A 17970-nucleotide genomic window follows, 5' to 3' on the forward strand; every position below is an offset into this window, starting at 1 on the left:
CCTCTCTCAATAAGTAATAAGGAATTTGTAGCTGTTTTTAACCTACCACACTTATTTGTTAAAAATAAAGACTTTTTACAGGAAATTCACCCTGACCTATGATTTATAGTGACCTTCATTCCAGCAGAGCACACCCACCTCTTTCATTTCTCTCACCAGTCATTGCAAATGTACAGTCTCTTTGGAAATCCTCTACTAGGACTGTTGCTTCCATTCAAGTTTCTTATGCCATTCTGCAAATTAATGTTTAACTCAGTGATTCTCATCTTTGGTTACACATTAGAATCATCTGGGGAGGGACGCCTGGGTGACTCAGTTCTGCCTTTGGCTCAGGTCATGATCCCAGTGTCCTGGGATCGGGTCCCACATCGGGCTCCCTCCTCAGTGGGGAGCCTGCTTCTCCCTCTCCCTCTGTCTGCCGCTCCCTCTGCTTGTGCTCTCTCTCTCTCTGACAAATAAATAAAACCTTTTAAAAAATGTTTAAATCATCTGGGGAGGCGGCACGTGGGTGGCTCAGTTGGTTAAGCGACTGCCTTCAGCTCAGGTCATGATCTCAGGGTTCTTAGATCGAGCCCTGCATCAGGATCCCTGCTCATCAGGGGGCCTGCTTCTCCCTCTCCCTCTGATTCTGCATGCTTTCTCTCTTTCTCTCAAATGAATAAAAAAATCTTTAAAAAAAAAGGATTATCTGGGGAGCTTTAAAAACTCTTGCTGCCCAAACAAAATACATCAGAGTCTCCAGGGGGTACCACTCAGGTGCTATGGTCTGCATGTTTGTGTCTCCTCAAAATTCATATGTTGAAATCCTAATGCCCAATGTGATAATATTAGATGGGTGGGACATTTGGGAATTTCTTGGGTCATGAGGGTAGAGCCCTCATTAGTGGGATTAATCCTCTTGTATATGAGACCACCACAGAGCTCCCAAGTCCCTTCCACCACGTGAGGACACAAAGGTTGGCAGTCTGAAACCCAGAAGAGGGCATCCACCTGACCATACTGGCACCCTGATTTCTCATAGTCTCCAGAGCTATGAGAAATAAATTTCTGGGGTGCCTGGCTGGCTCAGTCAATGGAGCATGTGACTCTTGATCTTGGGGTTGTGAATTTGAGCCCCACGTTGAGCATAGAGATTACTTAAAATAAAACCTTTAAAAAAGAGAGAAATTTCTGTTGTTTATAAGCTACCCGGGCCATAATATTTTGTTACAGTAGCCCTAATAGATCAAGACTATTTTAGGTGTCAGATTTTTTAAAGCTCCACAGATGATTCCAGTGTTTAATAAGGATCAGAACCTCTGGTTCAGATTTTTAGTAACTTCTCCAGCACCAGTGGCTTCCAGAAGTGGCTGCTTAGCACTTGTCAGCCAACAGTCATTGTTGGCAAAGCAATGGGTTGGATGTGTGAATCTGGTCATGGAATTGCAAGAAGTTTTGACTGATGGCTAAAGCCAAGTCCTCCCTTTCCAGGGTTGACTGCCATGCTCCACGGAGGCCCCTTCAAGCTCTCCAGTTAAGGAGGTTGCATCTTTCACCTGCTTACTGCAGCCAGCTCCAAGGATGAAGCATCTCTGTGGGCAGCTTCTGCCTGTGCTGGGTCTGACTCCTATAAGTCCTTTGCTCAAGGACCTTGTGGTTGAGCAAATGGTTATAAGGACAGAGAACACGGCACTTTCTGAAGTAACATAAATCCTACAAGCTGCCTGTTTACTTCCCAGGGGAAGCTCTATCCTGTTGGAGCTGCCTGATAGAACCACAGGGAACTTGGCAAACCCTGAGTTTCTGGGGGAAGGAGACAGAAGGGAGCCTTTGGGAAATAGAGGTCTCATGTGAATGGCTCATCTGTCTGCCAGCAAGGTCTTGAGGAAAAAAATGCAAAGGTCTGAGGGGGTACTCCCAGCATCTCAGAGCAGGTAGGGTGGACAGGAAGACTTGACAGGGCCAAGGACCCAGATCCCCATCTCTTGTGTTCCCCACCACCCTCCCCACAGCAGAACCTACAACTTTTTTCCTTTTTGTTTTTGGAAGAGATTTCTTCTTGTGGCCAGAGTGTAAGCCTTTCTTCAAACCAATAGTCAGAGATTGCCTGGAATAACCTTGGTAATTATGCCATTATGCTTCTTTCCTTGGAGATGGATATATTTTTTTAATACACAGAACATAATTACCTATGTAACCATCCCTCACAATTAACACATGTTATGATGGCTATTTACTTGATTTTTGTTATTTCTATTTTTAAGAAACCAGGCACCTCTGGACTGCCCATGAATGGAGAGGCTATGTGTGGTACTCTTAGGGTAGTTAGACTACTTAGGTGAGATTCCAGAGCAAATTCTTCTAGTCAACAAAGTGGAAGGTGCAAGACCTTTTATGTTGGGGGCTCTCTAGCATTTGGACAACCCTGAGAAAAACATTTTAGGAGGAGGGACTCCATCCTGCCCAGGGTGAACTATACTGTCTCAAGAGATAAGGCACTGGAAGTGTGCCCTGAGCCCAGATCAAGGTGAGGGGCCACTTGTTCTTTTTTGCTCCCCTACACTCTCCCTTCCCCTTAGGAAGGGGCCCAAGTTTTAGAGAGGTGACTAAAGAGTTACTATAGAATGCAAAGTGGTATGGATAGGCTTCTCTTAGGGCCATTTGGTATGGTCTCACCTTTATGAAAGGTCTCAAGTTTTTTATTTTTGAAGTTCTCTCCAGGAAAACACCTAGTTGTGTTCTTGTGTTTGGTGTTAAGAATGCCAGATGCAAACATGTAAACTATACCACAGTTTTTATAGTATCTTAATTTTCTAGGAGGCTTAAAAAATGTGGGGATAGGCTTTGCTAGACTTCTGAGAAATCCTGTCTGATCAACTGGAAAAGACAGGATGGAGGGTGACTTGTCTCATTCTGGGGATAGAAAAAATCCCCAATGCCAGTTGTTCAAACCCTCAGACTCACACAGATTTGGGGGCTGACTGAACTGAATATAAGTGCTGAGGAGAGTCCAAGAGGTGAGCTCTCCTTTCCACCTTGTTCCACGTCCTTACAGGGGACTCAAGGGGAGGAAGCAGGGAGCTGGGCCTGTAAGCTTAAGTCTGAGTTTTGGGTGTTTCTGAGATTATTCTGCCCAGATCACTAGGCTAGAAATGAGAGAGGGTTTTAAGACTAGTACTCATTTCAGAATTAAAGATCAGTTTCCTGGATCGCCCTTTGTTTCTTCAGGAATGTGAAGATGACTGCATGTGCAGGAGGGCTATGTATGCTCTCTCACCCTCACCCCTCCCCCACCCCCACCATGTCATGAGTCCCTTGGGGGCTCAGTCACCAGTCTGTTCCCTGATTTCCTTGATTTTAGTCTAGACAGCCCACTGTGAAAGAATCCCTGCAAATTCTGGAAGGTCACAATTGGAAAAATCTTGGTCCCTGTGGTTTTTTTCTGCTTTCAAGAAGACAAACAGCTATGGCATCTTTGGGAAGATTGTCTCAGCTGGAGAAAGGGATGAAGCCTCTCCAAGGCCCTTTGGCCTTCTATTCTCACTGCTAGCTTTAATAGCTAGGGAGCTATTAAGAATTGCTGTATAAAGTCCATAAAATAGTTTTGTTTGTTTGTTTTTAAAGCCTCTTAACAAGGGAAGAGGAAGTAAAAAAAACCTCAAGGAGGCAGAATGGGAAGCAACCCAAACTCCTCTCCCTCACTTCTCCTTTACGCAAACACCAAGGGTGTTTCCAAAATATTTGAGAGGTCCAAGACTACATTTGTGTCCTATAAATAGAACCCTTGTTTTCTAGGGCTTTGGGGATACTTAACAAGCCTTATCAAGTATAAGTCTACAGGAAAACATAAATGAACTTTTCAAGCACAGTAGAATGAACCTCATTTTCTAATCAATGCAGGAAAAAAAATTTAAGAGGAAAATTTTTTTGACCAGTTAACCAACTCTTGGCTAAAGGAGGAAATAAAATAAAAACTATAATGACAAGCTATTTTGAAACGACCAGTGAGAATATTGTATATTAAAATTATGGGAAATAATCAAAGCTGCACTTAGAGGAAAACTCATAGCCTTAAATGCTTTTATCATTAAACAGAGACTAGAAATTAAATACACTGGGGCACCTGGGTGGCACAGTCTTAAGCATCTGACTCTTATTTCCACTCAGGTTGTGATCTCATGGTCATGAGATGGAGCCCCATGTTGGGTGCAGCATGGAGTCTGCTTGAAATTCTCTCTCTCCCTCTGCCCCTCCCACTCATGCACTTGCTCTCTCTCTCAAATAAATAAATAGATCTTTTAACAAAATTAAATACACTGGTATTTATTGAAAGTTTAGTTCGTATGGAAATTGCACTTAAATATATTTTACTTAATCTTTGTAGTGCTTATGAGGCAGACACTATTTTTTGCTCTTGTCTTTTTTTTTTTAAGATTTTACTTATTTATATGACAGAGAGAGACACAGTGAGAGAGGGAACACAAGCAGGGGGAGTGGGAGAGGGAGAAACAGGCCTCCTACGGAGCAGGGATCCTGATGCGGGGCTCGATCCCAGGACCCTGGGATCATGACCTGAGCCGAAGGCAGACGCTTAATGACTGAGCCACCCAGGCGCCCCTGCTCTTGTCTTTTCAAAATGCTCTGAAGTATAACTAGCACTATCCATGCAATGGCCTAGGTTCTTAGTTTTCAAGAGTACTTCACACCTTTCTTGATTCACTGCTACATTTATTAATGTTTATTATGTATACAGAACTTTAAGGGATGAAGAGATGAATAATTGATGTTCTCTACCCTATACTCCAGTCAGTGTATGTGACGTTGATGTATGTATGTTGGAAGGGCAGAAAAGGACACAGGTCATAGTATGATTGTAACTAACCCTCCCAGTTAAGGCAAACTTTTAGTGCTAAAAAATAAGGTCTTAACAAAGTATCATGGGAGCCCAGAAGAAAGTGATTTTGACTTGTGGTAGCAAAAGTCAACTGCAGTGCTTATCGCCACAGTTCAGGGCCTTGTTTAGGAGTCCGTGCTTCATTATCAGGACAGTGGGGAACCACTGGAGGGTGTGTGTGTGTGTATGTGTGTGTGTGTGTGTGTGTGTGTGTAGACTTTTCTAAACTTTTAAATTTTTGTTGTTACTATTTTGTTTTGTTTTTCCCCTTCAGAATAGTTTCTCAGATGTGGAACTACTTGATCAAAAAGGAAAAAAATTTATGATTCTTAAAACACACCATCAAATTGCTTTCCATAAAGTGTAATGCATTTACAGGGTCTCTCCCCCGTTGGGAGATGTTGGTGTCTATAAAGGTCTGAATGAAGGAAGCTTTTCCCACAGCTGGGGCACTAGTGAGGCTCCTTTCCTGAATGAGCCCCGATGCTCAGGGAGTCTAATGTTGACAGGTTCTTCTAGGGTGAAGTTCTCAGGGTTTCCTCTGTATAGAGTGGTTTGATGCTCTGTAAGTTCTAAATCTTGGGATTTCCAAGTTGATTTTCTATTTTTTGTTTGTTTTTTGTAAAACAGAACCTCAGAGAGCATTCCATTCTAAGGTAACAGTGAATGGATGCAGAGTTCCCAGGTTTTTTCTGCTTTTAAGAAGCTTCGTCTCTCCTAATTTTTTAAATTAAATTTTAGTAATTTAACATACAGTGCAATACTGGATTCTGGAGTAGAATTCAATGACTCACTTACACACAACACCCAGTGCTCATCACAAGTGCCCTCTTTAATATCCATCACCCATCTGTCCCTCCCCCCACAACTCCCTCCATCAACCCTCAGTTTATTCTCTATCGTTAAGAATCACATATGGTCGGGGCGCCTGGGTGGCTCAGTCATTAAGTGTCTGCCTTTGGCTCGGGTCATGATCCCGGGGTCCTGGGATCGAGCCCCGCACTTCCCATGCTTAATGGGAAGCCTGCTTCTCCCTCTCCCACCCCCTCTGCTTGTGTTCCCTTTCTCGCTGTGTCTCTGTCAAATAAATAAATGAAATCTTTAAAAAAAAAATCATGTATGGCTTGTTTCCCTCTCTCCTTTTTCCTTTCTCCCTTCCCATATGTTCATCTGTTTTCTTACTTAAATTACACATATGAGTGAGATCATAGGGTATTTGTCTTTCTCTGACTGACTTATTTCACTTAGCACTCTAGCTCCATCCATGTCATTGCAAATGGCAAGATTTCATTCTTCTTGATGGTTGAATAATATTCCAGTGTGTGTGTGTGTGTGTGTGTGTGTGTGTGTGTGTGTGTGTGTCTATCACATCTTTATCCATTCATCAGTCAACGATGGACATTTGGACGCTCTCCATAGTTTAGTTATTGTTGATAATGCTGCTATAAACATCAGGGTGCTTGTGCCCCTTTGAATCTGTATTTTTGTATACTTTGGGTTAAATATCTACTGTATTTTGTATCCTTTGGGTCAAATACCTACTAGTGCAATTGCTGGATTGTAGGGTGGTTCTATTTTTAACTTTTTGAGGAACCTCCAAACTGTTCTCCAGAATGGCTGCACCACTTTCATTCCCACCAACAGTGAAAGAGGGTTCCCCTTTATCCACATCCTCCCCAACACCTGTTGTTTCTTCTGTTGTTAATTTTAGCCATTCTCACAGGTGTGAGGTGGCATCTCATTGTGGTTTTGATTTGTATTTCCCTGATGATGAATGATGTTGAACATCTTTTCATGTGTCTGTAAGCCATCTGGATGTCTTTGGAAAAGTGTTCATGTTTTCTGTCCATTTCTTAACTGGATTATTTGTTTTTTGGGTGTTGAGTTTGATAAGTCTTTACAGATTTTGGATACTAACCCTTTATCAGATATGTCATTTGCAAATATCTTCTCCCATTCTGTAGGTGGCCTTTTAGTTTTGTTGATTGTTTCCTTTGCTGTGCAGAAGCTTTTTATCTTGATGAAGTTCCGATAGTTCATTTTTGGTTTTGTTCCCTCGCCTCTAGTGACGTGTCTAGCAAGAAGTTGCTGCAGCCGAGATCAAAGAGGTTTCACCCTGTGTTCTCCTCTAGGATTTTGATGGTTTTATGTCTCACATTTAGGTATTTCATCCATTTTGAATTTATTTTTGTGTATGGTATAAGAAAGCGGTCCAATTTCATTCTTCTGCATGCTGCTGTCCAATTTTACCAACACGATTTGTTGAAGAGACTGTCTTTTTTCCACTGGATATTCTTTAAAGATTAGCTGACCAAATAGCCGCAGGTACATATCTGGGTTTCTCCTGATCTTAAAACCTGAGAAAAAATGAAAATTGAAAATGTCGTCCTGTTCCAAGGAGAAACAAAGTGAAGGGGAGAAAAAGTTGTATTAAACCAGTAATGGGATGATAGAAACGCCTAAGTAAATCTCAAAGGTTTTTACTCCAATTAAGTCTGATGTTTTCTTTTCTTTCTTCCCTTGTATCCAGTGAACGCCTTAACTTGAAGCCAAATCCTTGTTTCATTTCTTTGGAATTCTGCAGTCCTTTTACCCATGGCTCTTCTCTGTGCTCTGCTGGGAAGCTCAGGCCAGGCTTTGGTACTGGATATCCTGGCCACAAGAAAGACAGGAAGCATAAGAGTTTGGGTCACCACTGATTGTTCCTGGATTCAGGCTGATTTCTGGGGCAGACGGCCTCTATTTCTTCAGTAAGGATGATTTCACCTAGAACCTCTGTCAGGCAGTATTTCAGTGTTAATATAAAACCAAAATGAGGGGAAGGCTTTTGTGCTCAATTCAAGGCTATTGTCCTCCATCCAATCTGTGGACGAGGAGTGAATTAATTCTGTGTTAAAATCAATGCACTAAATTAGTTTTATATTATCTTTTGAAGACTTTATTAAGAGAATTATCTAAGTCAGGACTAAAATGCCAAAAGAAGAGAGAGAGGGGGGTAAAAGTGGGAGTTTGGGAACTGTGTCCTGGATTAATTTCAGTTAAGAGATTTTCAAATAAAAATTGATATCTGAACTTGGTTGGTGGTGACCAGCAAATACTGTCTTTATATGTTTCTTTTAGCTGAAGCCTAGAAGTGGATTATCTTGAAGTTAACTGAAACAACTATCTAACAGTGTTTCTGGCAAGCCAAAGACAGCTAGGAAAATCATGTCCAGCTTAGGTCCCTGCTACGTCCTACCACTGCTTCCCTCGCTGAGAGCAGCTATAGGTTGCAACCTCTTTCTGTGTCCCTTCTTACCCCTCCTCACCCCTGACAAAATTTACTGCTCTGCAATAAAGTGTGGGTTGGTAAATGGTGGTTTATGATACAAGGAGGAAACATGAGGAAATGTTTAAACATGATAATTATGTTTAAATATGAGGAATAAACATGAGGAAAATGTTTAAATATTAACATTACCAAACAATATTAGCAAGTTAGTTTCGTTAATGTTAATCTGAAGGAAAACTTAAATTCTAGAACATTTTATCAAAATACAGAAAGTGGTGCAACATGCCTCATTTTATTATTTTCATGGAGAAAGGCAACATATTTCAGATTAATAAAAGTAAAATGTGTTGTAAGTCAGTATTTTGTTTATAATTGAATTTCAAAGCTAAGAGTAAGATCAGAGTAATTTCATACATGTAAAGCCAAATCCTGAGCCATAGATCACAGGAAATCTGTAGTCCAGTAAAGTAGTATCAAACCAAAGCTGGGAAGAGTGGCAAATAGCAAAGGCTTAGGGTGGCAGAAACCTGGAGGCCAGGGTATCCTCAGGGGAGAGGCAGGGAAAGCAACATTTCAGACTGAGAGGAGCTGCTTATTTGTCTGCTCCCTCACCAAAGAGCACAGACCAAAAAGTCTTAACACTGTGTATTTCATCAAATACCGGTTTGAAGACCATGCACAGACAACTGCCCCACTTGAGTGCAGGGGAATCTATAAGACCTAGGTAAGGACTGAAAGCAGCTCCAGAGACAGAATCTAGTGACCATGACAGCTAAGGCCAGGATTATTCTTTATCTGAGATTCAAATTTGTTTTTCTCGGTTATAATAGTCAGGGAGCCACTGACAGCCGAGGACAAGAAAATATAAGAAAGCAGAATCAATAATGGTCGCCAGAGGGCATATTTACTTCCCTGAATTTACTTTTCACCAAAGACCTAAAATAGTGGTTCTTAATTTTTTTGGTGGTTTTGAGAACTTCATGAAAGCCATGGATCCGCTTCCTAGAAAATACACATATACATGCCGTTCTGCATACAGTATCAAAAGTTAAAAGATCTCCAAATCCAACAATTGTGACCCTCCAAGAGCTGCACTAGCCAGGACAGTAGCCACGTAGTGGCACTTAGGAACATGAGCTGCATTTTACCATTGCAGTAAATTCTACTAGACAGTGCTGCTCCATAATTTCATGGACTCTAGGTTAAGAACTCCTGCCCCAAATGAGCCCCTGTAGATCTACTGGCCTGTAACCCCACTCCCAGTAATATTCCAGCTATTTTCTCTGAATAGGCCTCAAAGAAACGGAGGAGGAATATTAACAGTAATTTTTAATAACTCAGAAAGTCCATCTAGCTTCAAGTCTCCATTAATAACCTTAATTTAGGGGTGCCTGGGTGGCTCAGTCAATTGGGTATCTATCTGCCTTCGGCTCAGATCATGATCGCAGGCTTCCTGCTCAGTGGAGAGCCTGCTTTTCCCTCTCCCTCTGCTGTGCCCCCTGCTGTGCTCGCTGTCAAATAAATAAAATCTTTTTTAAAAACCCTAAACTTAAATAACAGATGATTCATTCTTCCCCATCTCAAGGTATGTGTAGTTTTGCAAACATTCCCATGTCCCACATCCTGCAATAAAAATCCAAGTGGCTTTTCTGTGAGATAGGGTGAGCCTTCAGGAGTTTACTGTGCATTAGTAACAGCTAGTATTACACTGAGTTCATACTAAGTGCCCGGTACCATTCTAAGCATCCTACACGTTAGCTCATTTAATCCTCACCCAATGTTACAAGGTCGGGATAGTCTTATCCCCTCAAAACAGATGAGAGAACTGAAGTTTGCGGATTAGTGAGATTGAATAACTTGTTTGAGATAACGTAGTAAATGCCAGCGAAATGGTTATTAGGTTAGAATCTGTAGTCTTCTGAAATATGTCAAAAACATGAAAATGGCCTTAGAGGACTCTGAGGTCACATGTCTCAACAAGGGTTTATGAAATGGACGTATACCTCCCTGCGTGCTCTTCGGCTGCTGAGGCCATATTTGCCACAACAGCTGTGGACCTCTTTCCCTCGAGCACAAGAAAAAACCAAAATACTCAGGACTCTTTCCACCCAGTCGTCCAAAGCCAGCCTCTCGGTCCTCACATCACCCTTTACTATTATGGCAGCCTTGAACTTTAGCGACAGACTAGCTGTGTGACCCCGAACAGGGCGTTAACTGACACTTGGTGCTGTTATCCGTACATGGGGATGATAATAGCGTCTCCGTCCCACAGTTTTGTGTGCTGTGAGCGTCCAGCTGCATTAGGCAGGCGCTCAATAAGAGGTTACTGGTTGTCACGATTCACTTCTACGAAGCCTCTATTTCTTGAGCCCACGGTCTTGAATGTCGCCGAGGGGAAAGGAGATGCTGAACCAACTCTTGGGGTTTCCTTCCGTTCGCCCCTCGCAGTGAAGTTCACAGCTTTCATCACAAGACCTAGGACCTAGGAGGGAGCTGAATAACGATCCTGCCCTCGCAGGGATGGACAATAAGCAGCCTCCAAGAGCCCTCGGGGACGTCCAGCCTCCAGGAGCGAAGCTCTGACCGGGTGAGGGACAGCAACCCGCGGGACGCACAGCCGCGGCGTATAGCTCCCCACCGGTGGGTACCTGCAGCCGGGTGGGCGCAGACTCGGGGCGCGAGGCCCGTCACAGACTACGTCTCCCGGCAAGCCCCGGGACGACGCTGACCGGGGCGGGTCCGCACGCTTCCCGCCCTTCCCCGGAAGCAGCGCGGCGGCGGCGAGCACCCTGGCTTGCCTGCTTCTGAGGCCGTCGGGGCCACGGGACCCTCTCCAGCAGCCCCGAGTAACCAGAGCGGGTGGGGACTGCCCTTAAATCGGGACAGTGGTTTTCAAACTTGTCTCTGGGGAAAGAGCTTAACAATTCAGATTGCTGCCCCCCTCCCCCGGACACTGACGCACTGTATTTCGTGTGGCTCAGGGATTTTCACTTTAGCAAGCTTTCCGGCGGTAGCCCACCGGTCACGCCCTCCTTAGGCTTGTTTTCCACTAAACTTACCTGCCCCGCCTCTCGTCTCTAATTGGCCCGTCGCTCGTCCCGCCCCTGGAGGCAAATCTTCCCTTCTGGTTGGTCGGCGGTGAGTCCGTGGCGAGACCTGTCCCAATGGGCGCTAGAGTTCGCGGATCGTGACCCGGAAGTTGGTCCCGAGGCTGCGCCGTTGGCTGTGGTCGCCAAATGCGCGCTGGGACTTCCGGCGTGAAGCCGAGCGCCTAGTCTTACGTGAGACTGCGACAATCGTGAAAGCTCGGCGTTCAGGTCGCGCCCTGGGTGGATGGGTGGGGGGGGCGTCCTGCGGGTGACTGGATCGGGGTTGGCGCTCGTGATCGACTGAGACCAAGGTGCCGGAGCCAGCTGCGCCCGGGCTGGGGCTGGGCTCCTTGGCCGGGACTTGCAGCCGCGGGGCCCGGGGAGACTTCCCGGGCGGGCGCAGCTGGTTTCGGGGCCAAGGCGCTCCCGGGGCCTGACGATGGCGTCAGGCCCGGGCTCCCAAGACCGGGAAGGGCTCCTGATAGTGAAACTGGAGGAGGACTGCGCCTGGAGCCAGGAGCTGCCCCCGCCAGATCCAGAGCCCAGCCCTGAGGCCTCCCACTTACGCTTCAGACGGTTCCGCTTCCAAGAGGCAGCTGGGCCCCGGGAAGCCCTTAGCCGGCTCCAGGAGCTCTGCCATGAGTGGCTGCGGCCTGAAATGCGTACCAAGGAGCAAATCCTGGAGCTGCTGGTACTGGAGCAGTTCCTGACCATCCTGCCCCAGGAGATCCAGAGCAGGGTGCAGGAGCTGCATCCTGAGAGCGGCGAGGAAGCGGTGACCCTTGTGGAGGACATGCAGAGAGAGCTTGGGAGGCTGCGACTACAGGTGAGAGAAAGAGCTGTCTTACCTGCGGTTTGGCCCCGAGGACTAGGACATTGCGGCGGCTCTGTTCTCCATAACTTTATTTGTTCCCCCGAGTAGACTTCATATGGGCAAGAGGTCTTTTCATAGTTTAGTCAGGAAGGCTCATTTTCCAGGTTTTCCCCGGAAGGACAGAGTGACCCGTGAAGAATGTCCAATTCCACATGGAGGCAGGGGTTCTGCATTAGTGTGACCCCCAGAGTTAATTTGCAGGGTTCAAATCCTCACTCTGCTCTGTAGCTTTGTGATTTTGGTTAAGTTACTTAATCTCTTTGGGCTTCTGATTTGCCACTGGTAAAGTGAGAACGATAAAACATCTTTTTAGGGTTGCTTTGAGGGTTGCAGGGAGAACATCATGAAGTTTTGATCACACTACTGGCTAATAGTGCTTTATGGCTGTTAGCTGTTGTTATGTTAGGTGCAGCAGTCTGGTCTCCTCTGCAGAGCTAGGTCAGGTTACTGGTGAATTTAGGAAAACAGTTTGGCAGTGAGGTTCTGAGGGCATTTTCCCCCAGGGTCACCCAAGTTTAACTTATCCAGGAGTGAGGAATGGAAGCATATAGAAAGAGTGGGAGGAGGCAAGAGGAAGTCAGGTGTGTCAGAGAGCTGTGCAGGGAAGGTGCCCTGGGAGCGGACACCCTCCCCTCCTATTTTCTCCCATGCACGGAGGATCAGGAAAGCTTTTAGTGTGAACCATCCTTCTCTCTTGCTGGATCCAAAAGGATTGCCAGTGGTTCTCTGTCGAAGGCTTGCCCTCAGAATTCTGTACTAATTTCCCTTCCTCTCGGGCCCTTTTGTGATGATAAGTGATGTGGGTTGGTTCCCAGGTCACAAACCATAGGCGGGGAACAGAAGTGCTTTTGGAGGAGCCTTTGCCTCTGGAAACAGCACGAGAGTCACCGAGCTTCAAGTTGGAGCCAATGGAGACTGAGCGAAGCCCTGGCCCCAGGCTGCAGGAGCTGCTAGGCCCCAGCCCCAAAAGGGACCCCCAAGCTGTAAAGGAGAGGGGTGAGGAACAGTTGTCTGGGCAGGTGGGAGGGAGGAGGGGCTTCGGGGTTGCCCCCTGACACAAGCAGGTGGAGTACGGTTCCCTAGGTGAGGGAATTTCTGATCTTAGGGTTCCCAGATGTGGAGTGAAGGACCTAAAAGTGGTGGCTTGGGTTCTTCTGGGGATGGGAGGCGGGAGGGGGATCTCTAAGTAAGCCCAGCACAGACATTTAGAGCTTTGGATGATTGAGGACTTGAATGCTGCAGGCCAGCAGGGCAGTTGACTGGTGTTTTTTACCCGCACCCCGCCATTTTGGATATCGCTTTATTATGCCTCTGTTGCCTTCTTTTGCTCATTGTACAGTCCTCAGCAGAGACTGGGTGTTGGGGAATGGATACCAAGAATTACAAATGCCATTCTCATCATGATTTCTGTCACTTCAGCATTGTCTGCTCCCTGGCTTTCTCTCTTTCCTGCTGAAGGAAACATGGAAGACAAGGAGATGACTGGGCCCCAGGTGATGTGGAAGTTCCCATTGTCTCCCCCCCAGTACCTCTCCCTGCAGTTGCTCTTGTGGGGATGGGGTCTTTTTGCCTCTCAGAGAGGATCCTTTCTCTCTCACCACGCGCAGCCTCCCCGCCTTCTTTATTTCCTCCACACCTCACTTGTGGGCCTGGCACCCTTCTTCCCCATGAAATGTGTCCTTGGCACCCTGGGTTTTGCCCCTATAACTCATGACTCTGCTTGAATTGTTCTTGGTGCCTCGGGCTAAAGGAGATCTTGTGCTGTTTCAGTTGCCTGAGAGCTTAGAGGACGTGGCTATGTACATCTCCCAGGAGGAGTGGGGGCATCAGGATCCTAGTAAGAGGGCCCTCTCCAGGGACACGGTGCAGGAGAGTTATGAGAATGTGGACTCACTGGGTAAGGACTTCTTTTCCAGGGATGAAGACTGAGCCGCTTCTTACCAGGGGCCTGTCCTTTAGCCACTCACCTCCAGGACATAAGTTCTGAGTTTTGCCAGAAGACCTCCCTTTTTCTAAAGCCCCCTGAATGAGGATCATTTAAACATCTGGCAGGTGGCGCAGTTGGCAAACTTATGGCCCCCAGCTGCCAGAGCTGGAGGCAGGGAATGTGAGCTTTATGGACTTCCCAGGGCAGAGCAAATCAAATCCACTGACAGCCTCCCCCACCCCCACATCACACAGACTTTCAGTTCTTGATGCCTTGCAATTTTGAGATGCTTATTCTTCTGACCTTGTATTTTCTATGCTTCATTAGTATTTCTAGGCCCTTCCCCAACTTTCAGGGGGCACTGGCATCAGTATTTCAGCTTATCAGTTATCCCAGCCCTTAAAAATTCAGGAACGGGGGAGGACTTTTCGAAATTTGAAAATGATATATATGTATAAAACGGGATAAATAAATTAAGATGCATCTCTGTGTTGAACTATTATGCAGAGATTAAAAATGAGGCTTGTGAAATATGACAAAAAACTGATAGTTGGATCTGGGTGAAGAGTGTACAGGTATTGTATAATTCCTTCAACTTTGGATGTATGAAAATTCTCATAATAAAAAGTTGTAGGAAGTCTTAATGTAAAACAATTCTATATGTTACAGTAGATTATAGCTGTATTAGCACGTGGTAGAGAAGAGTCACACGTACTTTTTTTCATACATCAGGTATTTGTAAAGAGGCACAGGTATCAGCTCACTTGCACTAATTCTGCATAGGAGTCACCGCTGGGTTTGGTTCCCTTCATTGGGATCTTGTCCAGGTTATCCATCCTTGGGCCTGGCTTGGTGCCCTAACTTAAGCAGAGCTTTCAGTGAGTGCTGCATAGGAAGAGAAGCTTGGATCACAAGTTCTTAGAACGAAACTGTTTAAAGTCCATGTTTGCTGGGATTGGAATGAGGTTTTAGTTTTAGCATAGCACAGGAATGGTGCTTTTGGGTTTTAACCTCAGGGTTCTCCCAGAGCCCCAGATTTCTTTCTGATTGTCCATCATATTATGTTTTCTCCTGGAGTTGTCTAGTGGAACTCAGTTCTAGTTTATATTTATCTGTGAGAGTCAGGACTCTTTTATAATATTAAACTAATTCCTCAAGAACTGATCACTCTAATCATGTTTGTTTGATTGTTTTAATTACAAAAGGTCCCAAGTACTACAGAAGTGTAAAAAGAAAAAAAAAAAGCCATAGTCTCCCTCCTCCAATTTCTTTCTCTGGAGGTAATTACTGAGAACAGTTGAGTGTACATTCCAAGTATTTGCTGTCAGACTTAATGCACCTTCTGTGGATATGTCCACTAAGTGCGGGGAACGAGATTATCTTTGTTTCTTCTGCCTGTTAGAGAAAAACGGTGACATAGAAATCTGTTTCTTTCATTGTAAACAGAGTCTCAGGTTCCTAGTCAGGAGACCCTGAGCACCCATGTGGAACAAGGAGGAAAGCCATGGGATCCCAGTGTTCAGACTTGCAAGGAGGGCCTGAGTCTCAGAAGCCCAGCTCCAGGTAAGGAATGAAGATGAGCAGCCTGCCCAGCCAGCCTCCCACTGTTGGGAGGGAGGCATTTGAGGATTTGGGCGTAGGACTAGCTCATCGCTGCTGCCAGGAAGATACATTGCTTCCTTTGTCCCCACTGCCCGCCTCCATCCCAGGGTACAGAATGCAAGGAGGCATTCACCCCTGGGCCCCACCCTAGTCCCAGCTGTGCTCCATCCCACCCATTTCCACAGGGCAGAAGCTGGAGGCTCAGTTGTAGAGGGAATTGGGGGCCTGCCTGTACTGGTCTCAGGACTGGTCTGAGTGAGCGCTGGTTCCTGAGCAATGGCCCCACCCCTTTTCCTCTCTAGAGTACACTACCTACATGTGGAAAATGGGAAACTGGGGTAGAACCATCCCTTCTGGGCTTCTGACCTCCAGGAAGTAGCAGATATGTGGGAATTCCTTTCTTCTGGTGTAGGAATAACACAGGGGTTTGGTTTCTGTTGCTCTGCCAGGAGAAGAGAAGTTTGAGAACCAGGAAGAAAGTGCTCAGTCTGTTTCCCCTGAGAGCGTCCACCCACAGGCACTGCTGCCTGGCCAGGCCAGAGGGGAGGTGCCCTGGAGTCCTGAGCAGGGAAGGCCTCGGGACAGGGCAGAAGGGCACTGGGAGCCTCCCCCAGAGGAAGGGATGGAGCCGTCCTTAGTGGGGGCCACAAGTTGCAGAGAACTGGGGCGACCAAAGGAATTGCAGCCGAAGAAGCTCCACTTATGTCCCTTGTGTGGCAAAAATTTCTCTAACAACTCGAACCTAATTAGGCACCAGAGAATACATGCAGCAGAGAGACTGTGTATGGGTGTGGAGTGTGGCGAAATCTTTGGTGGGAACCCACACTTTCTGTCACTACACAGAACACACTTGGGAGAGGAGGCCCATAAGTGCCTGGAATGTGGAAAAAGCTTCAGTCAGAATACCCACCTGACTCGCCATCAGCGCACCCACACGGGTGAGAAACCCTATCAATGTAACGTATGTGGAAAAAGCTTCTCTTGCAACTCAAACCTTCACAGGCACCAGAGGACACACACAGGCGAAAAGCCCTACAAGTGCCCCGAGTGTGGGGAGATCTTTGCTCATAGTTCCAACCTCCTTAGACACCAAAGGATTCACACGGGAGAGAGACCTTATAAGTGTGCCGAGTGTGGGAAAAATTTCTCTCGCAGTTCACACCTTGTCATACATGAAAGAACTCACGAGAAAGAAAGGCTTTACCCTTTCTCTGGGTGTGGGGAAGCAGTGAGTGACAGCACACTCTTTCTTACAAATCATGGAACCCACAAGGCAGAGAAAAAACTCTTTGAATGTTTGACTTGTGGGAAAAGCTTCCGGCAGGGCATGCACCTCACCAGACATCAGAGAACGCACACAGGGGAGAAACCATATAAGTGTAACCTTTGCGGGGAAAACTTCTCTCATAGATCAAACTTAATCAGGCACCAGAGAATTCACACGGGAGAAAAACCCTATACCTGTCATGAGTGTGGAGACAGTTTTTCTCACAGCTCCAATCGGATTCGTCATCTGAGAACCCATACGGGAGAGAGACCCTATAAATGTTCTGAATGTGGAGAGAGCTTTTCTCGGAGTTCACGCCTTATGAGTCACCAGAGAACTCACACGGGATAGAAACAATGGGATTTCCCTTTGGCCCAGATAAGGTGGCATACTCAGAGGGTCCTGTTAAGAGCTGGTCTTCGTTGCCCAGCCTACCAAATGATCTGTTTTTAAAGAGGAACAAGGTGGGGGTCATTGTGAGGGAGGTGCAGAGGCAGCAAAGGATTAGCGTAGAACTAAAATGGAATTCTGTCCAAACTATTGAGGGTGGCAAGTCTTTGAGGTGACCTTCTCTATGAAGCCTCTTGTCCCAGGGCACACCTACTCCCTTGGTATATTTAGCCAGGTTGTGATTTGGGTGCCTTACTGTATCCATTGTTTATCCCAACAACTTTGGGAATCCGTGTGACTTTCCGTTACCGCTTCCTCACTTGGAATGTTCAGCAGGGGCATTTGGGCTCCTCAAGCCTGGGACCAAAGAAGAGCGGAGTATTCTGGAAACCAGCTCATGGCCACAGAAGACTGGTTGGTGACTTGCAGCTCTCCCAGAAGCCATGGCTGGGAGGCCATGGGCAGTCCAGGGCAGCCACCACAGCGCCTCTCGGATAGGAAGGCCCATGCACAGGCCAGGCTTACAACCATCACCTCAGACAAAGAGGAACCAGAGACCTGAGGGAAATAGTAAGATGGAGTTTGCAGTTCAGCCCAGGTATTGGCAGAGAAAACCGGATTCTGAATTAGTTCACCCTTGCAGAGATTAAGACTTACCCCACTTCTGTCCAAGAAAG

The 17970-nt window shown here is 46.1% G+C and overlaps 1 protein-coding gene across 1 annotated transcript; it reads left to right on the forward strand.

The window, feature by feature from the left end:
• The first annotated feature begins 11307 nt into the window (after window positions 1–11307).
• On the forward strand, window positions 11308–17355 carry ZNF263 (zinc finger protein 263). The gene is made up of 6 exons (XM_028111752.2): window positions 11308–12059; window positions 12923–13103; window positions 13527–13600; window positions 13878–14004; window positions 15481–15597; window positions 16086–17355. Exons 1-6 carry the CDS (start codon window positions 11673–11675, stop codon window positions 17252–17254), a joined length of 2055 nt encoding a protein of 684 aa, XP_027967553.1. The 5' UTR covers window positions 11308–11672; the 3' UTR covers window positions 17255–17355.
• Window positions 17356–17970: the final 615 nt, after the last annotated feature.

The sequence above is a fragment of the Eumetopias jubatus genome, unplaced genomic scaffold (assembly GCF_037043125.1).
Source record: "Eumetopias jubatus isolate StellerSeaLion01/CBP00866 unplaced genomic scaffold, mEumJub1_p1.0 scaffold_12, whole genome shotgun sequence".
In the NCBI taxonomy this organism is placed as follows: Eukaryota; Metazoa; Chordata; class Mammalia; order Carnivora; family Otariidae; genus Eumetopias; species Eumetopias jubatus.

Excerpts from the sequence above, each read along its gene's own strand:
- ZNF263 (XM_028111752.2), top strand. The coding sequence starts at position 11,673 with ATGGCGTCAGGCCCGGGCTCCCAAGACCGGGAAGGGCTCCTGATAGTG. Across the intron at positions 13,601-13,877 it reads AGGAGATGACTGGGCCCCAG|TTGCCTGAGAGCTTAGAGGA; the intron begins GTGATGTGGAAG and ends GTGCTGTTTCAG. Across the intron at positions 14,005-15,480 it reads TGAGAATGTGGACTCACTGG|AGTCTCAGGTTCCTAGTCAG; the intron begins GTAAGGACTTCT and ends CATTGTAAACAG.